The sequence below is a fragment of the Pteronotus mesoamericanus genome, unplaced genomic scaffold, assembly GCF_021234165.1.
Source record: "Pteronotus mesoamericanus isolate MK-2021 breed Mesoamerican mustached bat unplaced genomic scaffold, CSHL_Meso_final scaffold_54, whole genome shotgun sequence".
In the NCBI taxonomy this organism is placed as follows: Eukaryota; Metazoa; Chordata; class Mammalia; order Chiroptera; family Mormoopidae; genus Pteronotus; species Pteronotus mesoamericanus.
Genome location: NW_026555321.1, coordinates 1,722,917 through 1,748,359, shown reverse-complemented (window position 1 = coordinate 1,748,359; position 25,443 = coordinate 1,722,917). Strand labels below are relative to the sequence as shown.

The following is a 25,443-nucleotide window of genomic DNA, read 5'->3' as shown; positions in this document are numbered from 1 at the left end:
AACTGAGGTTCAGAGAAAAGTCAGTTCTAAACTCATACACATGCAATGTATTTATTAAAAAGGAGAAATATAACTATCAAGGAGCCTGTGAAGACTGACCGGTGAAGGCAGGTCAAATTGAAGATGATTGCTTTGTGAGCATTGGGGTGGGAGTGCTGGATTCCTCTCTGTCTCAATAAGTCGGTAAATTGATGTTGAGAAATGTATCTTTAAGCCCAAGGCATGTGAAGTGCTCTCATCCACCTTAGCAGGATGGCCTGGTCAAGGATGCAGTGATGCTGTGCTTATATGCTGGATTCTACTCCTCTAGGATTCCCCCACTAACACTAGCCTCTTGGGCTCTCCTTGTTTCAGACATCAATGTTAACACTCAATCCTAGGAACCATACCATTGATTAGAATCCTGGCAACTTGATAATAATCAATCCAAATTCTATCTTCAGCCTTGGTTTCCAGACATTGTAGACCCACATTTAAACCAAGAGCAAATCTTGATTTGCTCTCCCAAGGAGCTAATCAACCCATCACCTGTAGGTTCGCTAGTGAGCCCTGAAGGCAGCCTTATCTCTAAGTTTGCCATAGAACACTGCATGGCTGCTACACATCAACAGCTAACTGCTCTGAGAATTACATGAGACCATAGTGTAAGGCCTTTTGCATGTTGCATTCAGTCTAGTAACTATGATGTATAAAATGCAAATTTAAATTCCTGCTGCTTTTAATCTGAAGCGACCTGAAGGATGGACCAGAACAATGCATGTGAAGGAATGCTGAAAATCGTCACGTGTTTCCCAGCATGTGTTCTCTACCTTGACACCCCAGGCTTTCCTCCCACAGTGCCGCTGGTCAGTGTGGGCCTTTGTTCCAGGCTCTGCTTCTCTGAAGCCCAGCATAGCCCCCAGACTTGGTGGTCACAGCATGCCCTTCAGGGCTTACTCTGCCCATTGCCTTATCCACTACCTCAATACCTGGCCAGTACCTGCCCAGCAGGAGGTCTGGCCTCTCTTGGAACTTGAGGGGGTGCCCATGGATGGACCTCACAACTTTACCACCAGTAGTGCTTGGGGTCCTCTGCAGCCATCGCCACGAGAAATGCCATTATCCAGACAGGAAAGGGACATTGATGGACTCTTGATCTAAATTGAAGTTGAGGACCAATGAAAGCTGACATTGGAACAATCCTCTCCCTAAGTCAAAGAACCAAATGCCAGGTGAATTTATGAAGAAAAAGCCAAGAAGCTTATGTTGATCAAATTCTCCTGTTTGTCCTCATGTCTCAGCTCTATCTGAGACTGTTTCTCAAGAGAGCTGATTAAGGCAGAGCTCCATCAGCTCCATTTGTGGCTGCCACTTACTCAGGGAGGGGGGTTGTGCGGGCTCTGGTCTTCCAGGCCCCCAGCCATGGAGATGGGAGAGGTGAACCTTTCTGATCTGTTGCCTGAACTCTTTCTGCTCACATCTGCTCCAGTGGTAAAAGCAGCAGACGTACCTGAGGGGCCCCTACCTCTTTGCTTGGTCTCTGTCAAACCATCCAAATGGCCTACATCCAAACCATCCCTTGTTCACCCAGTCTGGAGACACACTGCCTGCCCCTCAATTCTCACCTCAACTGCCACCTCCAGGAAACCCTCCCTGACCCCTCCCCTGCCTTGCATTGTCACCTCTCTGCGCTGCCTCAGCCCTCAGAGCTTCTAGCATAGCACTGGCTCTTCCCAGTGGAGCATCTTGATGTCTCTGTCTCAGAGCTCACAAACTGGCAGCTTGCAGGCTGCATCTGGCTTGCAGAAATATTTTGTTGAGTTCCCAATATATAGACACTTTATGGAACTGGTAGCCGATTTTAATAGTTGGGAGACTTCACATAAAAATCTAAATTTCCTATTTCTTTTAAAAGTTGGAAGAGTTGGAGGCAGTGGACCCACATTTCCACATGGCAACCAAAGGCTGGACTGAGCAATGGCTGCCCCCTTTAGATGGGGCAGGAACTCTCATGGCCATGGGTCCCACCCAGCACGCTCCTCTCATTTGTTATGTGTCTGGCCTCTGTAAGAACATGCAATTATAAAATCTGATGCATGTGTTTTTTCCTCTGTTATGAGGATAATGAAACCCATGTGATAGAGTTGTGATGACTGAATATGGAACATTTGACACAAAACATATTTAACAAATACTAGTTTCTTCCTGCGTAGATTGCTTACAAAAATGGCCACAATCATCCCCCTCCCGGTACCCTCACCCCTTTGTGATATGATGTTGCAGCTCCCCCTACCAAAAGGTGAAGTCTGTTTTTCCACCCCTTGGATCTGGACTGACCTGTGACCTGCTTTGGAAGACAGAATGCCGTAGAGTTACCTTGTGCCAGTTCTAAGCCTCCAGAGACCTTGATCACTTTCACTTTTTCTCTTGGAACCCTGTCTCTGCCATGAGAACAAGCCCAGGCTAGCTTGCTGGGGAATGAGAGACCACATGGAGCAGAGACCAAACACCCCAGACAAGGCCATCCTCAATCAGCCAGCTAATCTGCCCTGAAGATGCATGAGTGAAGAGTCAATGCCAGAAGAACACCACACTGATCTCAGCCCAACATGTTGACGTGTAGAATCTTGAGCTAAATAAATGGTTGGTGTTTTAAGCCATAAAAGCTTGGGGCTGTTTGTTGCAAGGCAGGAGCTAACTCATGCACTCCCTCCCCAAAGGCCTGGGCTGGCAGAAGCCATGACTTATTCATTTCTACATTTTCTTCAGGACCTACAGCCCTGTCTCTGCCCAGATAATGTTGATGACAAGGAGAAAGGACTGCTGGGCACTGGAGCTATGTCATATGTTGGACACTTACCCGGCTTCAGACCCATTGCCACAGAGTAAGCGGTCAGAAGTGCCTGGCTTATCAATGTAGAAGTCTGCAAAATAAGGGAAGAAATGGAAGCTCTGCATATGGTTCTGAATTGAAGCCTTGGGTGATGAAGGCAGCACCTTGTAAGTCTTCTGCCCCAGTGAGGTGAGTTACCTCAGCTGTGTGAACTCAGTGGGCACATGCGGGACCCTCAAAACAGAAAAAGTCCCACCTGGGAAGAGAAAAGCTGAACCATGACTTCAGCTCCAAGCCTATCCCAGCAGAGGCAAAATGCCCCTGGACTTATAGCTCATACCCTTGTAAAAGGGACAATCATAACAAAAATGGGAGATCCAAAAGTAACATGCAACTCAGGAAGAGCATTTAAGCAGGAAAGAGGAATCAAAATTTACATCTATGTGGGTACACAGGGGCGCCACACCCCTTGCCAACCAGACCTTCATCCCCACGGCAGAAATTCCACTCATGTGTTTTATAAGAGGAGTAATTGGCTGTCCTGTTGAGAGCTGTACAATTCTTCACACATTTGTTCTTGAGGTTACCCTTGAAGAGCTGCAGGCCCACCAGGGCAAAGACACTCAGACAGAAGATGGTGAGGATGGTCACATCAGCCAGCTTCTTCACTGAGTGGATCAGAGCCCCAACAATGACCTTCAGCCCTATGGGAAGATGACAGCGACAAGCCCACATGGATAAGGCACCACACACAGCACACATGTGTGCCTGGCATCCTACCATCTCACACGTGTGAGGTATTTTTACAAACTCTAGAGTAGTTCTAAGCCTAGTTCCTCGTAGGAACCCAGTAAAGATGATTGCCCATTGTAAAGATGAGGTCACTGAGACCCAGGCAATGCATTTCATATCATCTTAAGGCTAATATGTTCCTGACAAAGAGCAATTTGATTTAACAAAAGAATTGTTGAGTACCTGCTGCGTTCCATTGCAGTACTTGATTGCATTGTGCTAATCAAGAGGCTACTAAATCATTCCAGTCCTTTGGCATCTGTCTTTCTGCACTCAGTTCTGGGAGAAGCTTGATGCTGGGGGCACATAAATCTCAGTGTATATGTGTGTGAGAGAGAGAGAGGGAGGGAAAGAGAGAGATGCAAGGGAAATAGATTGAGACAGAAAAGAGAAACATAGACCCAAAAGTACAGAAACGTGAGCGCAGCAATAGTGTAAGGCCATGAGAGACACCAGCGACAGAGAGAATCTGAGAGGAGGCTATGTTGGAGCCAAGACCAGCTGGCAGCAAAGACGAAGGCCCTGCTTGTTTAAGGAAGGACGAGTTGCTGCTCTGACAAACAAGATCCCCTTCTTTGGGAAAGCACTGCAAGGGTAGCAGGAAGTTCCCCTGACTGCGGAAGCCATCTGGGATCAATCCTTGCCTTGTTCTTTTGGTCAGGAAATGACCCTTTGAGCACCATTCTACCTGTGTCAGGCCCTGTGCCGGGAGCTGGCATGTGGTGGACTTGTGTGACAACGGAGGGGGATCTCCATGGCAGGCGGGCACACACAGGAGCAGCCCCTAACCAAAGCCCGGAGACGGGGTGAGGTGGGGTGGAATGTGGGGACGCTGGGAGAGACCAGAAGTCTCTCTCCTCTGGGCTACTGGTGACCGCAGAGATTGTGGAGGCCCGATGAGATGAGCTCTGGTGAATGACTTTTGTTTCTGAATTCTCTGTAATGAAGGGTTACCTGATTCTTTTCTCCTCTGTGTGTCTGACGACAGGGCTGAGGCTCAAGTTTTCAGATCGATGGAAATGGCGAAGACACTCACCTGAGCCCTGGGCTACCTTCTCCCTGCCTTCCTATTTCCAAGTTTATACCTTTGGTTTAAGGTATAAATGAAAGTCTGACAAGGCGGAGGCTTGCCTGACTTCCACAATAAGCACGTAAAACGAGGACCTTCTTCGTGTCATTTATCAATGGTGAGACCACGCAGTACTGAGGACAGAGCACTGGTCGAGAAATCAAGGCATTAGGTTTTCAAGTCACACTTTGCCTCTTACCAGTGATGAGGACTTGCGAGTGTGTTTTCTACTCTGTGGGTCTCGGTTTCTTTTTTCTTGTAACAGCGGACAAGAGTCCACACCCTGGAACTTTATAGGGCTCTTGTGAAAAATCAAAGGGCCACATTAGGCTGTGGACACCAACACATGCTCTATGAATAGATGTGCCAGTTAAAGTAGCTCACCTGGGATCACGGAAACTGTTTTTAAAGCTCTAAGAACTCTGAACGTCCGCAGGCCTGAGAACCCTTGGAGATCTTTTGTTGTGCCGATGTATCTGTAGGACCAGAAGGCAATCAACATCTCTGCAAGGAGAGGGTCCCAGGAATGCATGCAGCATAGATGAGGACAATTTGGGGTGACATGAGCCTAGGAAGTACCCAGAATAGCCATAGCATCTAATGGGACTTGCATTTATGAACCGACACGAACACAGATTGAATTGTCCCAATATCTTTCCAAATGGCCCCTTTGAGAAGATGCACTGCGTGCTAGGGGCCCCCTGAGCTACAAGTACGAATATTCAACCAGCCTCTGCAGACACTGGCTCCTCGGGGAAAGACCGTCACAGTAGGTGGGTACAAGGCTGAGCCCTGTCGGATTCTACTTTGACAGGCTAGTTATCAGCCCAGGTTTGAGGCCTCAGACCTTTCCCTGAGGATGTGGAATGAACTCTGGAAAGTGACCGGGAAAGCCATGAACTTTCAAGTGAGGAAGCTGGATGGAGGTAAGGAAACCCCCCCGAGTGTGCGCCTCGGGAACACCCGCAGGCCCCACGCAGACACACACGCAAATCAGCAGGGAGAAATACTCACGCCAGCAAAATGACGCTAAAATCCAGCCAGTTCCAAGGATCTCGCAGGTAAGTGAACTCATTTAGAATAAATCCTCTTGCCAGGATCTTTGTCAAGGCTTCGAATGTGTAAATGACAGTGAAGACATACCTGGGAGGTGGATGGGAAAGGAGAATTAACTGTGCCCTGGAAGGAGCTCAGAGAGGGAGCTGCTGGGATTGTTCCAAAGGAAAACGTGTGGAGATCGTCCACGAGGTGGGGGCGGGGAAGAAGGCAGGGCAAGGAGGCGAGACTCAGACCGAGGGCGGGGCGGGGCGGGACCGGGGTTGAGGGGAGGGGGGAGAGAGAGAGAGAGAGAGAGAGTTATGAATGGCAGCATTGGCTGCTGTGAGTACGCAGAGCGCAATGGCAGGTGAAGGACCACCCCGAAGTTTAGAACAAGGATCCTCCTCCTGCATGTGGTTCCCAGAGGTGCCCTGAAGGGAGCTGGAGGCTTCTCCTCCAACATGTTGATGACCGAAGATGTGGAAGAGGGACTAGGCCCTGCGACATTCCTCCACACTGGACTTTTCTGCGTCAACTGCCTTTTCTTCTCACACCATGCCCGGTGTCAGGGTCCCCAGTCTAAAAGCCCTGCAAGGCAGACAACGACTCGGCGACATGAGAAAAAGAGCATTTTCTCAGGAGGATGGATCCTGTTAGAGGAAGACGCCTCAAACTGCTGTTTTAATCTGCTGGACGCTTCGTGGCTTCAGTGTGAAGGGATGGGTTTGGAGCTGAGCGGGAAAGGAGGGCAGTGTTTCTAAAAGGTTCAGAATCCCTTCCTCACCTGCAGTAGTGGTTCTCAAGCTAGCAGGCATCTGAGCCACCTGGGGAGCTCATTCAAACATGGATTTCTCGGCTCTCCCCCCAGCGTTTCTAACTCAGCGCACCTGGGGTAGGGCCCAGGAATTTGTCTTTTTAACAAGTTCCCAGCTGTGCTAATGCTGCCAGTGGGGGAACTGCCCTTTTAGAACCACTGACCAAAGGGATCCAGGTGCATGCATAAATCACACAATTTTGAATACATTACCATTTGAAGGTATAAATTATAAACATAAACACGGGGGTTAGAAATGGGAAGACTTCTGATTAAATATGGCAGTTTGAGCAGATCCTACGTATTTACCTCTGTCTTTTCTGAAATTCTCAAATGACAGTAAAACAATTTTTTTAATGCATCATCCCACTAGGATGCAGATAGTAGAGAACACAACATCATTTTGGAAATGAGAGTGAAGACGGATGGGTGGCCACTGACAGAGCAGACCCAAGAAAGCCGAAACCTTAGCTGGACGTGGGGAGTCCCCAGAAGCAAGCCAGTCCACACTGCAGAGCCGCTTAGGACTTAGAGATGCTAAGTACCTCTGAGAGTGGTGTTTGTGGGGAGGCTGGCAAGTGGGGCTGAAACAGCCTGAAAGTCTTCACAGAAAGCAGCTGGGCCTTTGAGGTCCTACTCTATGCCACCCATTCAGTGTGGAACTGCCCCCTGCGCTCTGGAAATGGATGACTGTTCATTTCCTCAAGATGGGAACACAAGGGAGAGAGTGGCAAACTGAGACAGGAATATAAAGGAAAAACTGACATCCTAAAAGGCAGCAACCCTTCCACCCACCCTGTTTCTTCCCTTCAGTAAGTTCTTAGAAGCCTGGAAGTCAGGATAATAGCCCAAGACGCTGCACTTTTAATATAGACAAATAGCAACAAGCATCGGGAATTTTAAAGATGCTTCTGATACCAAAGATTAAAGAAACCGAATAGGAAAAGAAAAAGAGATGATGCAGGGAGCAGGGAAAAAAGTTAGGGGAAAAACCTTGTCATTAATATTTATAGAGATAAGAGATGAGAAGAAACTGAATACATAAAATAAAAAAAAGAAGGCTATAAACAAGAATGTTCCAAGAAGAAACAGAACTTCTGAAAATTAAAATATAATCGCAAAAAATAAAATATTAATAGGAGGACTGAAGGTGAAAACTGAGGAAGTCTCATAGAAAATGGAACAAAATGAAATGGATAACAGGTGATAAAAAGTATAAAAATTAGAGAATTAGGCCAATAGTTATAATATCTGAGAAATAGGAAACTAGAAAGAAATAGAAAAAAATTATAAAACACATAATTCCAGAAAATTTCCCCAAGCTGAAGGATCTAAGTATTCAGTTATAAACACTTAAAAGTATTCAAGAAAATTAATGGAAAGGCTCCGCTCCAGGTGCAACATCACAAAAATTTCAGAGCATTGTGCACAAAGACAGGAACCTAACTCTTTTTGAAGGAGTGACAATCAAAGGTCACATACAAAAGAATGAGAATCAAAGTATTAGCAGGTGTCTCAATGGCAGCCTTGGAAGTTATGAGGCAATGGAGCAATGCTTTCAAAATTTTGAGGAAAATAATTTCTAGTGTAAAATTTCTCCTCCACCTAAACTGTTAAGAATGAGGACAATTACAGATATGCAAAGTCTCAGAAAATTTACTTCCTCTCTACCCTTCTAAGAAGGTTACTAGAGGATGTGCTCCACCAAAACAAGGAAGTACCCAATAAAGAAGAAGATATGGGATATAGGGGAGAGACAAGTGGAATCCAAAAGAGAATAGAGGAGAAAAAAATCTCCAGAAAAAAGTTGTGCCTCAGGCCTTGAGATCATCTAGGTCAGATTGAGGCAGAAATTGGGGGACTCCAGGAGTGATTTCCCCAATAAAATTTGAAACTGGTGGTTAACCTGATGCATGTGAATAAATTTTAGCAATAATCAAAGCTCTGAAAAAGAGTCTGGGGACAAATTAGCAAGCCAATGAAGAAATAAAATCCTTATTAACTCCAGAGAAAGCAAAAACATTGTGCAAAAGGAAATGTAATCAAAATACACTGCCTGACTCGGCTGTGAATAGAATTTGCTTAGCAACACCATTATAACATTGTGTGTCCAATATACATATTGTCTGACTAAATTTAGCTAACTAAAGGTTGTGATGTAACTAATGGGAAGAGCAGTGCGAGAGGAAGAGTCTGTGTATGTGGACCTTATTCTTTTTTCTTTTCCATGACAGAAAGTCAATGGATAATATCTAAAAAGGAAAAATTTAAAAAAAAAGTACTATGACTATATTATTAGAGATAGGAAGGTAGAAGAAGAAAGCGGTAAAAATGCTGAGAATGTTTGCCCTTGAAAATATGGAATTAGAGGTGAGAAGACGAGAAACATGAAATTGCTGTGTTTGTTAGGATCTTTAGAGAACTCTGACCTTTTAAACCACAAACCCGTATGTCGTAAATAAAAGTAAAAAGCAAATTAAAAAGTGAGAGGAGACATAGCGTTTGAAATCATAGCTGCTTGTGCTTTCTGCTTTCCTATCTTGTTGATTCCCCACCCCCATTCCTTGTGTTTTCTTTTTTTTTTTAATTTTTTTTTAATTAATTTATTTACTTTTTAAATACATTTGTCTCTGCCTTCCCCCCCCCCCCTTGTGTTTTCTAAATTAGAAAATCTTAACCCAGAATTACAGGCTGTTGAGAAGCTTCGGTGGATAGTTCTGGCTTTTCAGATCAAACGCAGACCCAGAAATCATGCAAAGAGTTTCCTCTAAAGATGACTTTCAGTGTTCATCAGAGGACATCAGGAGCCCCGGCTCCACGGCCTAGAGCTGGAAGGTGGGAGGCCTCGGCTTGGGGCACTTCAGCAGATGGAGTCGCACCCTCTCTCTCTGGTGGCATTGGGCTTGTAAGATATTTCTTCATGTTCAGTTGCAACATTTGGATATGGTTTGTAATACGCAAAAGATATATCCTAAGTGGGTTTTTTTTTTTTTCTGTTGAATGAAAATAATCATCAGATATTGGGGGAAAAAAACCTCCCGGGCATGGAGCCATTGGCCGACACTCAACTGTTGTTCAGTTTTAAGAAATTCTGGTCTCTGATCATTTAAAGAGCCATGCTATTCAAAATCCTAAATGTATTACTGAGACACAGCATGCATATTCACAGAAACAGTAATTTAAACACATTTTGTTCCCTATTTTAAAACACCAGAAACGCTTTTTTGTTTTGTTTTGTTTTTTTGTTTGTTCGCCGGTCAGAGCAATCCAGCGTGGGAAAACAGCAGCGTGTACTCACTTTTCACTTCCGCCCTAAGTGACCATTGCCAGTTTGTAGTCACAATTTCACTCCCTCCCTCCACAGCAAATCAGGGTCTGGAGGGACGCACTGGGCCCCTCTCGCTTTTCCATGAAGAAGGCACGGACCGCATCAGCTATACCTCTCATTTGTACTGTAAGACCTTTCCTTGCTGACCTCGTGGCTGGAGCTTCTTCAATACCAAGGCAGTGAATCTTCTTTTGTTCAGTTGTGGCAGAAGATGCATGACATAAAATTTACTACTTGGGCCATTTTAAAGTACACAATTCAGTAACATTAGGTACATTCACAATATGGCGCAACCATAACCGCTATCCGGCTCTAGAATTTTCTCACCATCCTGAATTGACACTCTACTCCTGAAACAACTCCCCGTTCCTCCCTCCCGTACTCCCTGATGACCTCTGTTCTGCTTTCTGTCTCCACAAACTTGCCTATCTAAGTATTTTATGTAAGTAGGATCATACAATTTTTGTGTTTTGGGTCTGGCTTATTTTACTTAGTATGTTTTAAACGTTCATCCATGTTGTAGCATGAATCAGACTCGCATTTATTTCTAAGGCTGAGTGATAATCTATTGTGCATGGCTATACCACGTTTGTTGATAGAGGTTTGCATTGTTTCCACCTTTTGGCTATTGTAAATAGTGCTGCAATAAACATTCATGTACAACATACCTTTTAAAGTCTATTTCATAGTTTACAAACTGATCAATAATTCAGAAATCCCTTTTAAAATCCGCTTTATGATAAATAGGACAAAAAGTCATTGAGCACTGCTTCCTCATACATATGGTGATAATATACTGACATTTGACTTAGTCATAGTTTTATTAAACTATAAAGTGAAATGTCTGGTTGTTTACATACATAATAGTCATTGATTTTAAATGCCAGGCACACTATAAGAAAAAGTTCTGATAAAGGAATTCTACCAATTGTTTTCTGCTTTCTTTCCAACTATAATATTTGTTACTGATTTTGAAGTTGGCTTCATATTTTACCAGCAAGAATATAATTTACTTGTTTTTGCTACACAGGTGACTATAGTTTTCATGTTTTTCTAGGCTTTAATATCAAATTTTGACAATTTTGTACTGGAAAGCCTTATTTTTCTTTTGTACTAGAGAAAGTCAGTTGGTTTAAAAGCGAGGTGGGTAAGTTTTATTGGAAAATAATGTGGAAGTTTTGGTAGATTTATATTATTATTTGATAAAAGTGTTAAGGGTTAATAAACTGGGTACTAGGACAAAAGGGTCATTAATTCAATAAAATTTGATTGTTATTTTTCATTGTCATGTTTTCTGTTTTCTTATTTTTTATCTGCCTTTGTGATATTATCCATTTCCATTGTCCATTTGTCACATAACATACAGATTCAAGCTTTATATTTATAAGTGTCCATTTATTACTTGCATTTGTGACCTTATTTCATGTTGTAGGATTTATTTTTCTACTTTCATCACTATTGTTATAATTCTGCAAACCACTTCGAAATGCTGATTCATTCATGACTTGTGGCATTCTGCAATGCAACAGCCACAGTGACAAATGCAGGTTTAACAAATGTAAGCAGTAACTGTCAAGTGACCTTAAAGTACATTATTTAAAATAAACTACACCAGGTTGATCAGTATGAACTAAGTCAGTTCTTGAATACAATGCTTTTAAGAGCATAAAAAGTGAGAAATTATATAAAAATTATGATTCATCTTACACTTCAGATTTTTAAATTATTTGTGCATAACCGATTGCATAGCTATTTCTTCTGAATCTGCGAAGTGATTTAGCGGCTACTGAGAGACTTCTAGTGACCAACAGAGATCCTTCCTTAGATCACCTATTGAGAAACTTGTTGTGGAGGCGGAGGGAGCTGAACTGCTCTGTAAAGCAAAGTGAGAAGAGTTTGTGTTCCCAGGGACAACACCGAAGGAAGACAGGAGGCAGCGAGATGGAAAGACAACCCAAAGGGCCAGTTGATGAGAGAAGATTATGTCAGCTTTGTTTACCAGGAAAGATCAGTTGAAATATTGGCAAGCTGAATCAAGCAATGACCAAGTTAGAATCATTAAAAATAGATTAGCAAATGTATTAATGCAACCTACTATATTAACAGATGAGAGAGTACATGATAATCTTCATAAATGCTGAAATGTTGATAAAAAACCAACACCCATTCATTATGAAACCCTGAACAAACCAGGAGTGTAAAGGAATTTCCATAACTTAATGAAGGGTAGTCATGAGACTCCCATAGTCATCATGATAGTAGTGAAATTTTAGAAGTATACTCTGTAAAAACAAAACTGCTCACTCTCACAGCTTCAGCATTGTGCTGAAGGTCGTGGCCAGTTCAATAAGATAGGAAAAGTGAACAAGGGGCATGAGAGTCATAAAGAAAGAGACAAGTTCATCATCATTTACAGATGGTATAACTGTTTAAAAGGAAACCCGAGAATCTATAGAGAAATGTTATAACTTGTTAAAGAGCTGAGAAAGGTTGCTGGATGCAGAACAAATATACAGAAGTTAAAAACATTAATAGATTTTAGCAATAAAAATAAATATTCGAAAGGACAACCAAAGTGGTAATGTAAGATAAGATAAGAAATGTAAGAACTTTACATAAGACATTATAGTCCTGGCTGGTGTGGCTCAGTGGATTGAGCGCTGACCTGGGAACCGAAAAGGAGACTAGTTTTGATTCCCTGTCAGGGCACAAGCCTGGGCTGCAGGCCAGGTCCCTCGTTGGGGGCAACCTATTAATGCTTCTCTCCCTCTCTTTCTCCCTCCCTTCCCCTCTCTCTGAAAACAAATAAATAAAATCTTTAAAAAGACATTATAAAATGTTATAGAATAATATAAAAGAAGGTCTAGATAAATTGGAATACACACCACATTGATGTGTGAGAAGACCTGATATTATATAGGTAGCAATTTTTCCTGTGGCAATAAATAAATGTATCTACAATCAAAGTTTCAATAAAGTTGTAAGAAAAGAGCTTGAAAACCTCACTCCTAAAGAAGCTGGAAGAACCAAGAAAATTTTCAAGAAGGCAAAAGGGAGGGCTGCTACCACCAGCCAGATCAAATCTTACCGTAAGGATCTAGGAGGGTACAAGGTTGGCTTGAAAAGTGATAGCTGATTGGGGGAAGCAGACCTGAGCGTGCATGGGAATCTGGAGCGTGACCGAGGCAGCAGAAAAAATCACTTGGGAAATGATGACCTGTTAAAAGCGATGTTGGAATAATCCATACAGAAAAACGTGAGAGGCCTAGTCCATCCACACACCTACACACAAGTCTAGAAGGGGGAAATATCTACTCAGAGGACAGGGTGGGGCAAAAGGAGGTGTGAGTATTCAAAACTCAGCGCTTATTCTTGTCTTATTATTTATTAATTACTCTATTATTTTTCATACAAACAACTGTAAACCTACATTTGCCCCACCCTGTATTATGGCTTTTAGAAGAAAATACAGGAAAACACTTTTATGGAATGGCGGTAAAAAAAATGAATGAAATATGTCTAGATGTAGCCATTTAGACAAACACAAAAACACCATATTGATTTTTTAAAAAGCATCAGCTAACGCATGCGTGAGGTATGGTATCTCTCATATAACTTTGCAAAGACACTAAACACTGCTTCGTGCGCTCATGCCAGGTACCCATTTCCCAGCTACCACAGCTTCAGCTTCATTTCACCTGTTCTTTTCCGGGTGAGAAAACAATTCTTTCCATTGTGCTTTCCCCTGCAACCAAATCGCTGTATTTTGTCAAATGTTTCTCCAGGTTCTCAGCGTGGGTAGTGATGAGTGTCCTGGAAACATCAAAGGGCCCCTTCAATGACTCCCTTGAGCTCAGGGGGCGGGGAAAGTCCTGCTCTGGTCACTGTTAATACTTTCTTGTGCATCCCCTCGTACTTTGCATTTCCTCCTGGGGCCTAATATGATATATTCCTCCTCACTTTGGCCCCAGTAAATCTCCACTTTCTTTCTGAGCCTAAGAAGGGATTAAAAAATAGAATATAAATACATTTATTATAGGGTCTAAGTATATAAACTCTTCCCACAAGCAGACAGGCAGGCAGTCTGGAGGGCAGGGAGCTGCCTTTATCAGCAGGTAACAAGGCAAAGCTCACATTTCAGGGAGGTGTGATGTCAGGGAGCAGAGATACGGAATGGGAACCACTTGTGTCCAAAAGACAGTATCAAGAACATGGTGATAGGATCAGCTTCTGATTCCTCACTGGCTACACTTTCACTTCTACTCAAAAATATGCTGCATGATCTCGTAGCCCTAGTCTTGCCCAAGGACGTTTGCTCTTTTCCTTTGGGCTCCCAGTCCCACAGTAAACCACTAAGAACTCTCTGTTATCAGTTATGCATTTAGGAAAAAACAAACAAACCTGGAATCTGATCCTTTTCATGAGGCCAGAGATACAGAACATCATCCAATACCTGTCTCATAAATTTCTAGAACTAGGATCAGATAGGTAGATTTTTACCGTTTACATTTTTTCAAAGTGTGTTTATAAAGAAAACTGTTGACTATTTAGTTAATACAAAATCTGACAAAGAGTGGATTTAATAATTAGTGGGAATGGAAATCGGTACACCTTAGGAAAACAACTTGGCAGTATCTCAAAAAAGTAAAATGGTGCATCCGTCTGACCGGGCATTTCCATGTCTAGGAATTCATCCCTCGCACTTACCCATGCTACGTGTACAAAGGTATGCATGTAAGGATATCAGCTGAAGAATTGAGATAGCAGAATATGAGAATGATGTTGACCAAATGAGCATAAATACCTATCAATAGAATGATAGGTAAATAAATTTTACTTCATCCATGTAAGTAAAATCTATTTAGTCACTTTCTATAACATATCTGCTGTTGGGATTTTTTTTGGGATTTCGTTGAAACTATAAATTAATATGGGCAGCACTAACAGGAGCTATACTTAAATTTATTTAGATACTTTAAATTTTCTCTCAATAATGTTTTGTCATTTTTTTGGTATAAAAGTTTGGGCATGTTTCTTACAATAGCTTTTGGGTTTATTAGTTCTACTGTTTTTCTATTTTCTAACTAATTAATTTGTCTTTTAAATTATTAATTTCTTTTTGTTTTCCTTTCATTTAGTTTATTGTTCTTTTTGTGGCTTTATGTTAGGTATTAAATAATTCTTTTCATTTTTTACTGGTATAAATATTCTATGCTTCATTGCCATAAATTATTTCCTGAGCACATCTTTAGACATGCCTTATCGGCTCTGATTAAAGTGGGTTTTTTTTGTTTCTTCTTCCCTAGAAATTCTATAATTTTAGTTTCTAGTTTTTCTTTCATCTAAGAGTTAAGAGAGGTGTGTTTTTTGGTATTCCATTTTATTCGATATCATAAAAAATATGTTTTCCTATATCATTAAAATTTTTATGACTATTAACTCCATTTAAGAGGTTTTTAAAAAAATATATCAAATGCAAAGCCTCTCTTTTTTTCTGAGTTTGTGATTATTTTCTAATTCTATTGCAGTGTGGTCAAAGAATGTTTCTTACTATTTTTACTCTGGAGCTTATCGAAGTGTTGTTGTGGTTTAATATTTGGTCAATTTGTATGGTCATTTAAAAATGCAGTATATTTACTTTTCAGAGAATATAGTTTAACATGTTAATCAGATCTAACTTAGTTACATTACTAAGGTCATGTATATTTTTTATACATTTGCTCTCTCATAGGCTGAAACACATTAATTAAACTTTCCTATCCTCACAATGATTTTATCTATTTACCCTTATCCACTTAAATTTTTGACTGACGGGCATTGTGGCCACATTATTTGTTGCAAAGATGTGCATTGCTGGAATAAATTACTTGGCATCCCATTGTGTCATTTTGGTTCTGTTTAATCATTTTTGGTCTAAATTCCACCTTCTCTGATATAAAGATCATGCCTCCTCTTCTCTTTTGTTTGCCTTTGCTTGTCTCTCAGCCCATGCTTTAATTTTGACCTTTCTGAGTCACCTTGAGCAGTATATTTTTTTATTGAAGTTGGATATTGCTTTCTTTTATATACATGAATTTTTTAAACAGATGCATCAAACCCATTTATATTTATGAACATGACAGATTTGTTTGATTTTAGTTTACTTATGTTATATATCTCATAGCTTTTTCAAATATTTCATTATCACTTATGCTTTATTTGCTTTATTTTTTTGCGCATGATTCCAAATTTATTACGATTTTTATTTTAGTTCTAGTGGTTGCCTCTATAAGTATAAATTTATAATTACAGTTAAGGCTATGTAATGCACCGCTCTTGGTATACTATCTCTTTACACAATATCTTATTTCCATTTAGTAATTCTCTTTCCTTTTCCCTCTGCTTTGCCCGTCACCTGATTGTACACATATTGAATAACATCTTTTTCATGCTTATCTTTGTATTGTTAAATATAATTATTTTCCAATCCTTGATTTATGAACTTTAAAAAATACTCTTTAACTTCTCGCTCGTAGAGAAGCAGCAAGAAGTCTGCATGCGCTTCTCCCACATTCTTCCCTCTTTCTCCTCCTGATTTTTGCTATTTGTATCATGTCACCATTTTCAGGGCCTCTGAAGTGTGGCGGGTAAAATGCCGGGGCCTTATTTTCATCCCTCGGCAGGCACTACACTGTAAACACGCCCTGGTCTGCCTCCTCCTTGCCCAGTCCTCCACGGCTTGCAGTCTCAGGACTGTTTTGACATCTTTTGTCCTCTGCGCTTTCCTTTCTCCTTCCCTTTGTTCTCGTGTATTTATACTGTTCTTATTCCCATGCTGTCATTTCATTGGCATTTTGAGAGGGTTGAGGTAAAACAGATGCAAGCTCTCTTCCCTATTTAACAAGAGTCCCCAAATAACTCTTCTTTTTGAGAGAAACTACTTTGCATGAAAAGTTCGGAAGACAGACATTTTATATGCCATATGTGTTCAGCCGTTTTCCATCTCTATGTCTATCTCCATCTCTATAGCTGTGCCCATACATAAATATATACCTATATCTACACCTATTTATCTATATCTATATCTATAATCTACCTATCTCTATCTATGGGGGAGAGAGAGAAGAGAAGAAGTTAATATACTAACAGTGATTTCTCTCCCTCTCTACCTAGTTACTATCTTCTGATTTAGTTTTCAGTATTCTGCATTTTATGTAATGGTCATTTATTTTTTAAATTATTTTGTTTTTAAGCTTTTTATTATGATATGTAATGTGCATGATGAAAATGCACATGAAACCTAAATTAACTGTAGAACAAATGCGTATGCATGAGTCAGCGTGGGCTGCTATCATAGAGCACCATAGGCAGGGTGGTTAAACAACAAAAATGAATTTCCTCCCAGTTTTGAGGGCTGGAAGTTAGAGACCAGGGTGCCAGGTCCTGGTGAGCACCCCCCTTCCAGCCTGCTGAGGTCCTCATTCTTGCTGCATCCACAGAGGGCAAAGACAGCTCTGGTGTCCATTTCTCTTCTTATAAGGGTACCAATTTTACTGGGCCACAGCTCTGCCCTATGACCTCATTTAACCTGAATCGCCATCTTAAAGCCTCCTTCTCCAACACAGCCAACTAGGGGGCTAGGGCTTTGGGAGAAGACATAGTTCAGCCCATAGCAGCTCTGTGACAAACTACTAATGTCACGAAATGGAACATGAGGAGCAACCCACAAGCTCCTTCCCGATCACATGTTCCCTCATCTGCCCTAGAGGTTACTACTATCCTAATTTTTGCTATTTTTGTGCCTTTTTAAAAATATTTTTACCTCCTAAGTATGCATCCCTAAACAAAATAGTAAAGTTTTGCTTTTTTTGAATTTTGTGTAAATGGAGTCATACTTACATAATCTCTTGTGTCTGGCCTTTTTTGTTCGGTATTATATTCCTAAAACTCATCCTTGTTGTGTGGAACTATAGTTTATTCATTTTCATTGCTGTACATTATTCTATGTTAATAACATAATGGTGATATTTAATGTATTCAATGATTTGCAAACATTAGGTTGTTTCCAGTTTTTGGCTTTATGGACCATGTTCATAAACTTTATTTGTAGCTGTATCCTGGGGCCCGTAAGTACATGCTTCTGTTGAGTGTATGATCCTAATGGTGTTTAACTAGAAGATGATAGTGTATGTGTGTTCTCACCTTTACTTGATAACATCCACTGCTTTCCAAAAAGGTCGTATGAATTTGCATTCCCACCAGCAGTATACGAGTTTCTATTGCTTCATATATTTCTCAATGCTTGGCATTGTTACAATTAAAAAATTTCTTCCTCTGATGAGTGAGTAAGAAATAATCTGTCAGTGATTTTTTGCTCACATTTCCTTAATTAAGAAGGTTAAGAGTATTTTCCTGTTTATCAATCATTTGGATTTCTACTAATGGGAAATACTTATTTAAATTTTTACTCATTTTAAAAGTGGTTGCTTTGATTGTGCCGATGTGGAGAAAGGGGAAGCTTTGTGCACCACTGGCGGGAATGCGGGCTGGTGCAGCCACTGTGGAAAACAGTGGAAAGGTTCCTCAAAAAATTAAAAATGGAGCTGCCTTTTGACCCAGCGATTTCACTTCTGGAAATATATCCGAAGAAACCCAAAGTGCTAATTTGAAAGAATATATGCTCTACTATGTTCATTGCAGTCCTATTTACAATATCTAAGATCTAGAAACAGCCCAAGTGTCCATCAATAGGTGAGTGGGTAAAAAAGCTGTGGTACAGTTACACGATGGAATACTACTCGGCCGTAAAAAAGAAAATCTTATCTTTTGTGACATCATGGATGGACCTGAAGAGTATTATGCTACGTGGATTAAGCCAGTCAAGAGAAAGACAAATACTATATAATGTCACTTATGTGTAGAATCTAATGAACAAAATAACTTAACAAACAAAATAGAAGCATAGATACATGGAACAGACTGAGAGCGGTCAGAGAGGAGAAGGGTTAAGGGACTGGGTGAAAAAAGATGAAGGAATTAAAGTGACAGCCAGAGAGAAAAGGAAGTGGGGGGGGTGGAAGAGAGACAAAGGGGGGAAAATGGGAGCAGAAAGAGACTTTACTTTGGGCGATGGGCACATGATGCAGAAGATGTTTTGTTGAGTTGTACACTCGAAATCTGTATGGTTTTGTTACCAGTCACCCCAATAAATTAAAACAAAATAAAATAGGTTGCTCTGACATATTTCTAGTTTATTTGTATAGGCTCATTATTCTGGATATGAACACTTTTTAGATATACAAATTGCAAATATGTTCTACTCTGTAGGCCTGCTTTTTCACTCTCAAAAAGTTGTCTCCTGATGAACAGAAATTCTTAATTTTAAAATACCAAAAGTATGATGTTTGCTACTTTCTTTGAAGTGCTTACCTTTTATGAAAGTATTCCAATTCTCTTCTATTCCTACTTTTCTAAAAGTTTTAAATCATAAGCAGATATCAAACATTAGCAAATAATTTTCAGCATCAATTAAGATGATCGCATGATTTTTCACATTTACTAACAGGAAAAGAACATATTTCTTATTGTTCATGTTTTAATGTTATATTCAACAAAAGAAATTAAAGTTGGAAAGGAGAAAGCTTTACAGAACTGTTATTATACAAAGGTATGTCCAGCTTGAAGTAGGGCAAAAACATCTCTCCCAGATGAAATAGCCTAGGATATTTTTGGAAAGTTCCCACATTCTGAAACTGCAGAGGTTCCATTTGCTATCTCAGGGAGGTAGCATAATCTCAGTAATATTAAGGTTAGTTTGCAGTATATGCACCATGATAACTTCACCAGTTTCATTCACGGGTTATTTTCAGAGCCAGTTGTTAACTCTGTCTCAATTTTGTTCCTGCCTCTCTTCCCTGAAGTTCATTCCTGTGTGCAACTAGCAGGTAAATGGATGCATATGTGGCAGGAATTCATCTGCCCACACCATGGACACTGGATCCTCTGGAACTGAGACCCCAGAATCATTATTTTTAAAACCTCCTCAGGAGATGCCAGTGCGCAGCCAAGGTTGAGAACCACTAATCTATAGCTCTTTATGGCTGAAAATTATATGTGTGTCTGTGAAACAAACTCTACAGAGAAGAAATATGACCATTGCAAAATCAGATAAACAATAGGATTCCACACTACTCAAATGAGACCCTGTAGGATAAAAAAAGGAAAAAAACACTGCCAAGTGGAGGAAGAGAAGAAGAGGACAAGAAGAGAAGGCACAGAATGACAGCAAATCTACTCACTCGATTTTGTCTGGGAGTTCGCCTTGCGTCATGAACACACAGTTGACCACAATAGTGACTGTAATAAATGTACTGAACCACCTGAGAGGCTGTGTTAAGGAAAAGCTCAGAGTCACCTTGTTTCCCTGATGGCATCTGTGATCACCTTGATGCTGAATGATTAATTTCATAACTGTTAGCTGGGATCAGCTTTATAGTCTTGTCACTTAATAACCAGTAACATTTATTGAGTGCCTACCCTGGGCAGCGTACTTGGTCCACGTTATTTCTAATACAATTACCCTACAGGTAGATATTATTATCTACACTTTGGGGCTAAGAACATAGGCTGACAAAGCTTCAGTAATGCTTCCCTGGTCACACAGCTAGTCAACCACAATGCTGAGGTGTGAACTCAGATCCAGAACACTGGCGAAAGGAAACTGAGTCCCTCTTTCAAAATGTCCTTCCACCCTGAGGACTTCATTTAAGTATATAATATGGCCTGAAATTTCATCCATAAATGTCTCTTTTTTCCTAAAAGACAAAGCGAATACTCCTGGAAAGTTAGAAGTAAAGGGAGGGCTGCAAGGTTTTATGGGAATTAGTTTAAGGAGATTGCTTTCCTAACTTAGCTGAGGTCAGTTACACTGAGGAAGAGGACTTCCGGCCAGAAATGGCGGAGGCAGGCCCAGGAGGTAAAAATGCCTGTTCAAGGTGAAAATTCCAAGTAGGATTGGGTGAGAATTCTGAATTGCCAGAAAGGAGAATCTTAGAGGAGACGTTGGACAAGGGAATTGCCAAAAGCAGAAGGACACTAAACAGGAAAGCAAGTGGAAAGGGGTAAATAGATGGGGAAAAAATGTTGGCAGGGAAAATCTAGTGATAAGTTTCTCCTGTTGGACATTTTTCTCAGAACTAGCTGGATTCCGAACAATTATTTCCTAAAGAAAAATAAAGCCTGCAGATGAGCTTGACCTACAGAGAGCGAACCACTCATCTTTCATAATTTCAACTTGAGCAGAAGCATTTAAATCTATTTTAGTTTTTGTAAATGCCTTTAATGTGCCCTGTTTTATAGTTACTTAGGAACAAATCTATTTTTAAGAGGGAAATTCTACTAATTAATCCACAGTTTTCTGTTGACTTGCAATTAAAGTAAGAAATGTGTTCACATGGGTTGGGGGAGATGTTAACCGAAGGATTAACTTAAAATAATGTTTTCAATTCCATAAGCCTATAGAAATAATATGACACATTATGTATAATGTTACTTATGACAACATTCATAGTAGATTTTATTAGAATTATAATTTTGATGAAATAGTAATAACAGGACACTGAGAATCTCCTACCTGAAAGAGTATCTTTTGTGGCTAGAGCTACCAAGTTCATGAGATTTAAATATATAAATGCAGATTTTGATAAGTCTGTGACAAAGTGACCCTCAACAGCTTTTCTGTCTTGCTGTGAGTCCACTACACAATTATCTACTCATAAAATCTCAAGATAAAAGGACTATTCATTGGTCATTTTGTTCTTTAAAGGGATTTTATTTCTAATTAGGTGTTTCTGACTTATCTGTATGTAATCCAATTAGGATTCATGGAGAGAAGGCTGAATATTTGCTGTTTTTCTTTTTTTTTAATTGTATGTAACTGCACATGTATTTAAAAATCCAAGGAGAGATGACATACTGAGAGAATAAGTTATGTCAATTCATTTTCATTAACTGCCTTCTGCCTTGTTGCTGATAGTGCTCTAAGCAGGATGCAGGCTGGACATTTTAACCAATGGGGTGACCTTGGACACATTACTTAATGATTCTGAATGTCAGTTTTGTTATCTGTAAAGTGTGGATGTTAGTCCCTTCCTCAAGGGTTTCTGTACCTATTCAAGTGCTGACACTTAGGAGGTATTTAACAAATGAGAGCCTTCTATTATCATTAAAGTCCTCTGTAGAATCAAGAAATTCAAGATTCAGTTAAGAAAATATACTTTCCACTGGTTAGCCATAAAGCATGGAAAAGGAAATTTAAATGCAACTTCCTAAGGCAGCAGTTTCACTTTGAGAAAACAGTGGCAGGGCCACCAGCTTCCTGGGAGCTGTCCAGCAATCCAGCGAGCTGAGCAAGGGTGCGGAGAGAGAGAGTTCCTTTCACTGGAGCCTCCTAAGCAGAGGCTGGCTACCATCTGCCAGGCAGCTGAGGCAAGGCTGTTATTGTAAATCAACCTCCTGGAAGCCAGAGCTGAATTTGTCATTAGGAACTTCCAACTTGGACAGTCACCAGGGAAAATCCTTGGAAACCAAGCCAAAGTCTCTTCTTTGTACTAGTTTGGCTGGCCTTGGAAAAAACAAACACCACCCCCTCTAAGTAAAACCCCCAAACTGAAGCCAGCTTCTGAAGCTACCTAAAGCAATTAATATAATACAGATATTTGACCAATGCATCTTTCTAATCATTACATTCCCCACTGGCATGAATCTCAGGTTGCTGACATTTTTAACCTCCTGGTAGTTTGGGGGGAACTTATGATGTTGGCAGTGCCCCATGACCAGGGGGGTCCCACTGAGACAATCTACCCTCTGCCTATTGTAGTCTGTTCTCTTGGCCCTCTGGGAGATGCTGCTCTTTTGCCCAATAAGCAGCCACTCCCCAGCATAGCCAGGGTTCAGATATACCACACCTATCTCATCAACCCAAAGAAGGTTTGGGGTCCCGTTAGTGGCCTTTATGTTGTAGAAAGAGCAGACCACATATGGTGAGAGTGTGCGTGGTATATCAGCAAAGTTCCCCTCACAAAGAAAACATTTCTCAAGATGTACCCATAGGTGATACAGATGTATGCGTAGGTGTACCCATACTAGTCTAGGTGAACTCAATCCCATCTCTGTGTCGCATGAAGACCTCTTCTGTCTTGAGACTGCTTTTGGGTGTTGGATACACTAAAGCCACTAACACCTTTTTCAATTTAATGACTTAAAGAAGAGTTCAATTAGTGGAAGGCTCTATTATTAATCTCTGAAGAAGGTACAGGACACAGTAGGCAAGGCCTGATTCTAACATGCGGAAGAATCAATCATCCAAAGGATATGAGTGGACAGACACTTTGATGGCTGTTCTTCTGATTGGGTTGAAAGGACTGAATAGGTAGAGGGCCTGAGTGGCACTAAACCGGGAAATGGTCCTCTTTTTGTTCAGCACCATAAATGTCTAAAATAAAACAAAACAGAAAGGGGACCTGCAGTGAGAAACACGCATCCTCATACAACCATGTTTTTGAGCACGAGTGGCAACATCTCAGGCTCATGAGCAAGAGGGCTCTGGGAACAATGGAACAATGAGAGCCAAATGGAGAAGCAGAGAGTTAGGGAGGGTCAGGGACTAAGAGCCATATCTCTACACTGCCCACCCCCCCGCAGCAAGACCTCGGGCCCCATGGCTGACTGCGTATCAGAGTGAGCCCACCGCAAGTGCCCAATGGACGTGTGTGTCTGACCATGGGGCAGCTAAGAAAGCATCGTGTCCAGGACCGGAGGATGGAGTTCTGGTGAAAGTTAATTTCTTTTTGAAGTAGTGGATCATCCCTGGCCCTGTGATGTTGTTTCTGTTCTTCACCTCCCAGGTCTTTTCTTTTAAACCCTCCTATGAGCACCTAGAAGAGGGAAGCCTCTTGGCAGATTAGAGGAGGGGGGAAGATATTCTAGTGCTTTTATTTTTCTCTACAAACCCTATTGGAGAGGGCTGACTCCTGCTCCTCCCAACTCCAAAACATGCACACACACACACACACCCTTTTTTTTTTCAGCTGTGCAGAACACCTGAAGTACAATAAAAACTGGGTAGCTGTCATGGAACAGCTCTTGTTCAAACCAGTGGTTCTCAAACTTTTTGATTTTGGGACATTTTTATACTATCAAAAATTATTGAGGACGCTAAAGAGCTTTTGGTAATGTTTATACCTCTTTGCTTATACCATACGTACGTGTATGTGTGCAGGTGTGCTTGTATTTATATGTGTATGTGTATAAATACATGTTTGTGTATAAATAATATTAGAAGTTTAAAATGTAGGAAATTTTAAAACACAGGGATATACAAGCACACACACAGTAGCTGTGAGACGAATGATGTCATCCCCATCAATTCCTCTACACTTACTATTGTACATTCACAAAAACAGAGTGAAAAAGACAAATGACATCTAAGTATTAGCATCTAATAGTTTTGACCTGCTGAACTCAATAAAAGAGTTTTGAGAAGCCCAGAAGTTCTGGGATCATACTTTCAGGATCACTGGTTTAAATCATCCTCATTTCTGTTCCTTTTACCTACTCTGCCCTGCCCCCAACATCTCTGCTCCCCACTTGCCAAGAAAACCAACACCTCGGGAGATCCTTGGTCATAACTCATCCGAAAGAACAGCCAACTTCCTTTGAGAACCCCACAAGAGTTCTCAGCGCTTTTGAGGATGGGGGTTCAATTAGCCTCTCCCATAAATACCATAAAGATTCAAAGAAAATGTCAAGGAGGTGAGTTAAATATATTATGCATTGACTGAGTCTAGCTGACAACCACACCACCCAAGGCGCAGGCGGGCTCCCTGGGCTGGGCGGGGACAGAGGCTTCCTCCCCCAGAGCTGAGAACGGCCGTCCCAGCCAGCTGCCCTTACCTGGGGCGGCCCTTACCCGGTGCGTACTGTAGAAGGGGTCCAGGTCCTCCAGGGGCTCCCCGACCAGCTCTGCCGGAAGCTCGCCATAGAACTTGGGCAGCTGGTTGCAGGCTTTTAAGTCCAGCTGGGGCCGAGTCTTGTCCTCTTCGTCCTTCTGTCTCTTCTGTCTCCACTTACCTTTGGTTTTCTTTCCTGCCTGCTTGGCAGCAATTCTCTTTTCAATCTCCACCAGGGACTCTGGAGTGAATCGACGGAAGTTGGTCGTTTCCAGGGATCCAAGGGGGAATTCCATCTTCTCATTCTTCTTTAGGAAGAATTTATACTCTTATGAGAGTGGACATAACTACAGAGAGTTAACAGCCAACCCACCGCCCTCTTCCTCACATCTTTCCCAACTTTCTTGCTAGAACATCTCCCCTACCCACCTTTCCTATTCCTTACCACACATTAATTAAGCTCCCCCCGGGGCCCCACAGCCCCTGCACCGCTCTCGGGAGAGGCTGTTTCTTCCACCCTACTCCACGTACTGCAGAGCCACGCCTGTGCTCTCCATGAGCTTCTAAGTCACTGCTCCTTTTCATTTTGTAGCCCATCACTGGCACCACCACCGCCGCCACCACCAGATTTAGCCAAACTTCCCTCTCTCATTTCTATGGCCA

The 25,443-nt window shown here is 41.4% G+C and overlaps 1 protein-coding gene across 1 annotated transcript in view; it reads right to left on the bottom strand.

Moving 5' to 3' along the window:
- The window catches only part of SCN10A (sodium voltage-gated channel alpha subunit 10), a 76,888-nt gene extending 51,812 nt beyond the window's left edge, over window positions 1–25,076 (bottom strand). Inside the window, exons 1-7 of the mRNA XM_054595491.1 lie at window positions 24,801–25,076; window positions 23,206–23,324; window positions 20,131–20,211; window positions 5,688–5,816; window positions 5,058–5,149; window positions 3,295–3,516; window positions 2,840–2,903 (exon numbers count right to left, since the gene is read on the bottom strand). Of these exons, the coding sequence (XP_054451466.1) occupies window positions 2,840–2,903; window positions 3,295–3,516; window positions 5,058–5,149; window positions 5,688–5,816; window positions 20,131–20,211; window positions 23,206–23,324; window positions 24,801–25,076 (983 nt within the window). The remainder of the gene's footprint in view (window positions 1–2,839; window positions 2,904–3,294; window positions 3,517–5,057; window positions 5,150–5,687; window positions 5,817–20,130; window positions 20,212–23,205; window positions 23,325–24,800) is intronic.
- Window positions 25,077–25,443: the final 367 nt, after the last annotated feature.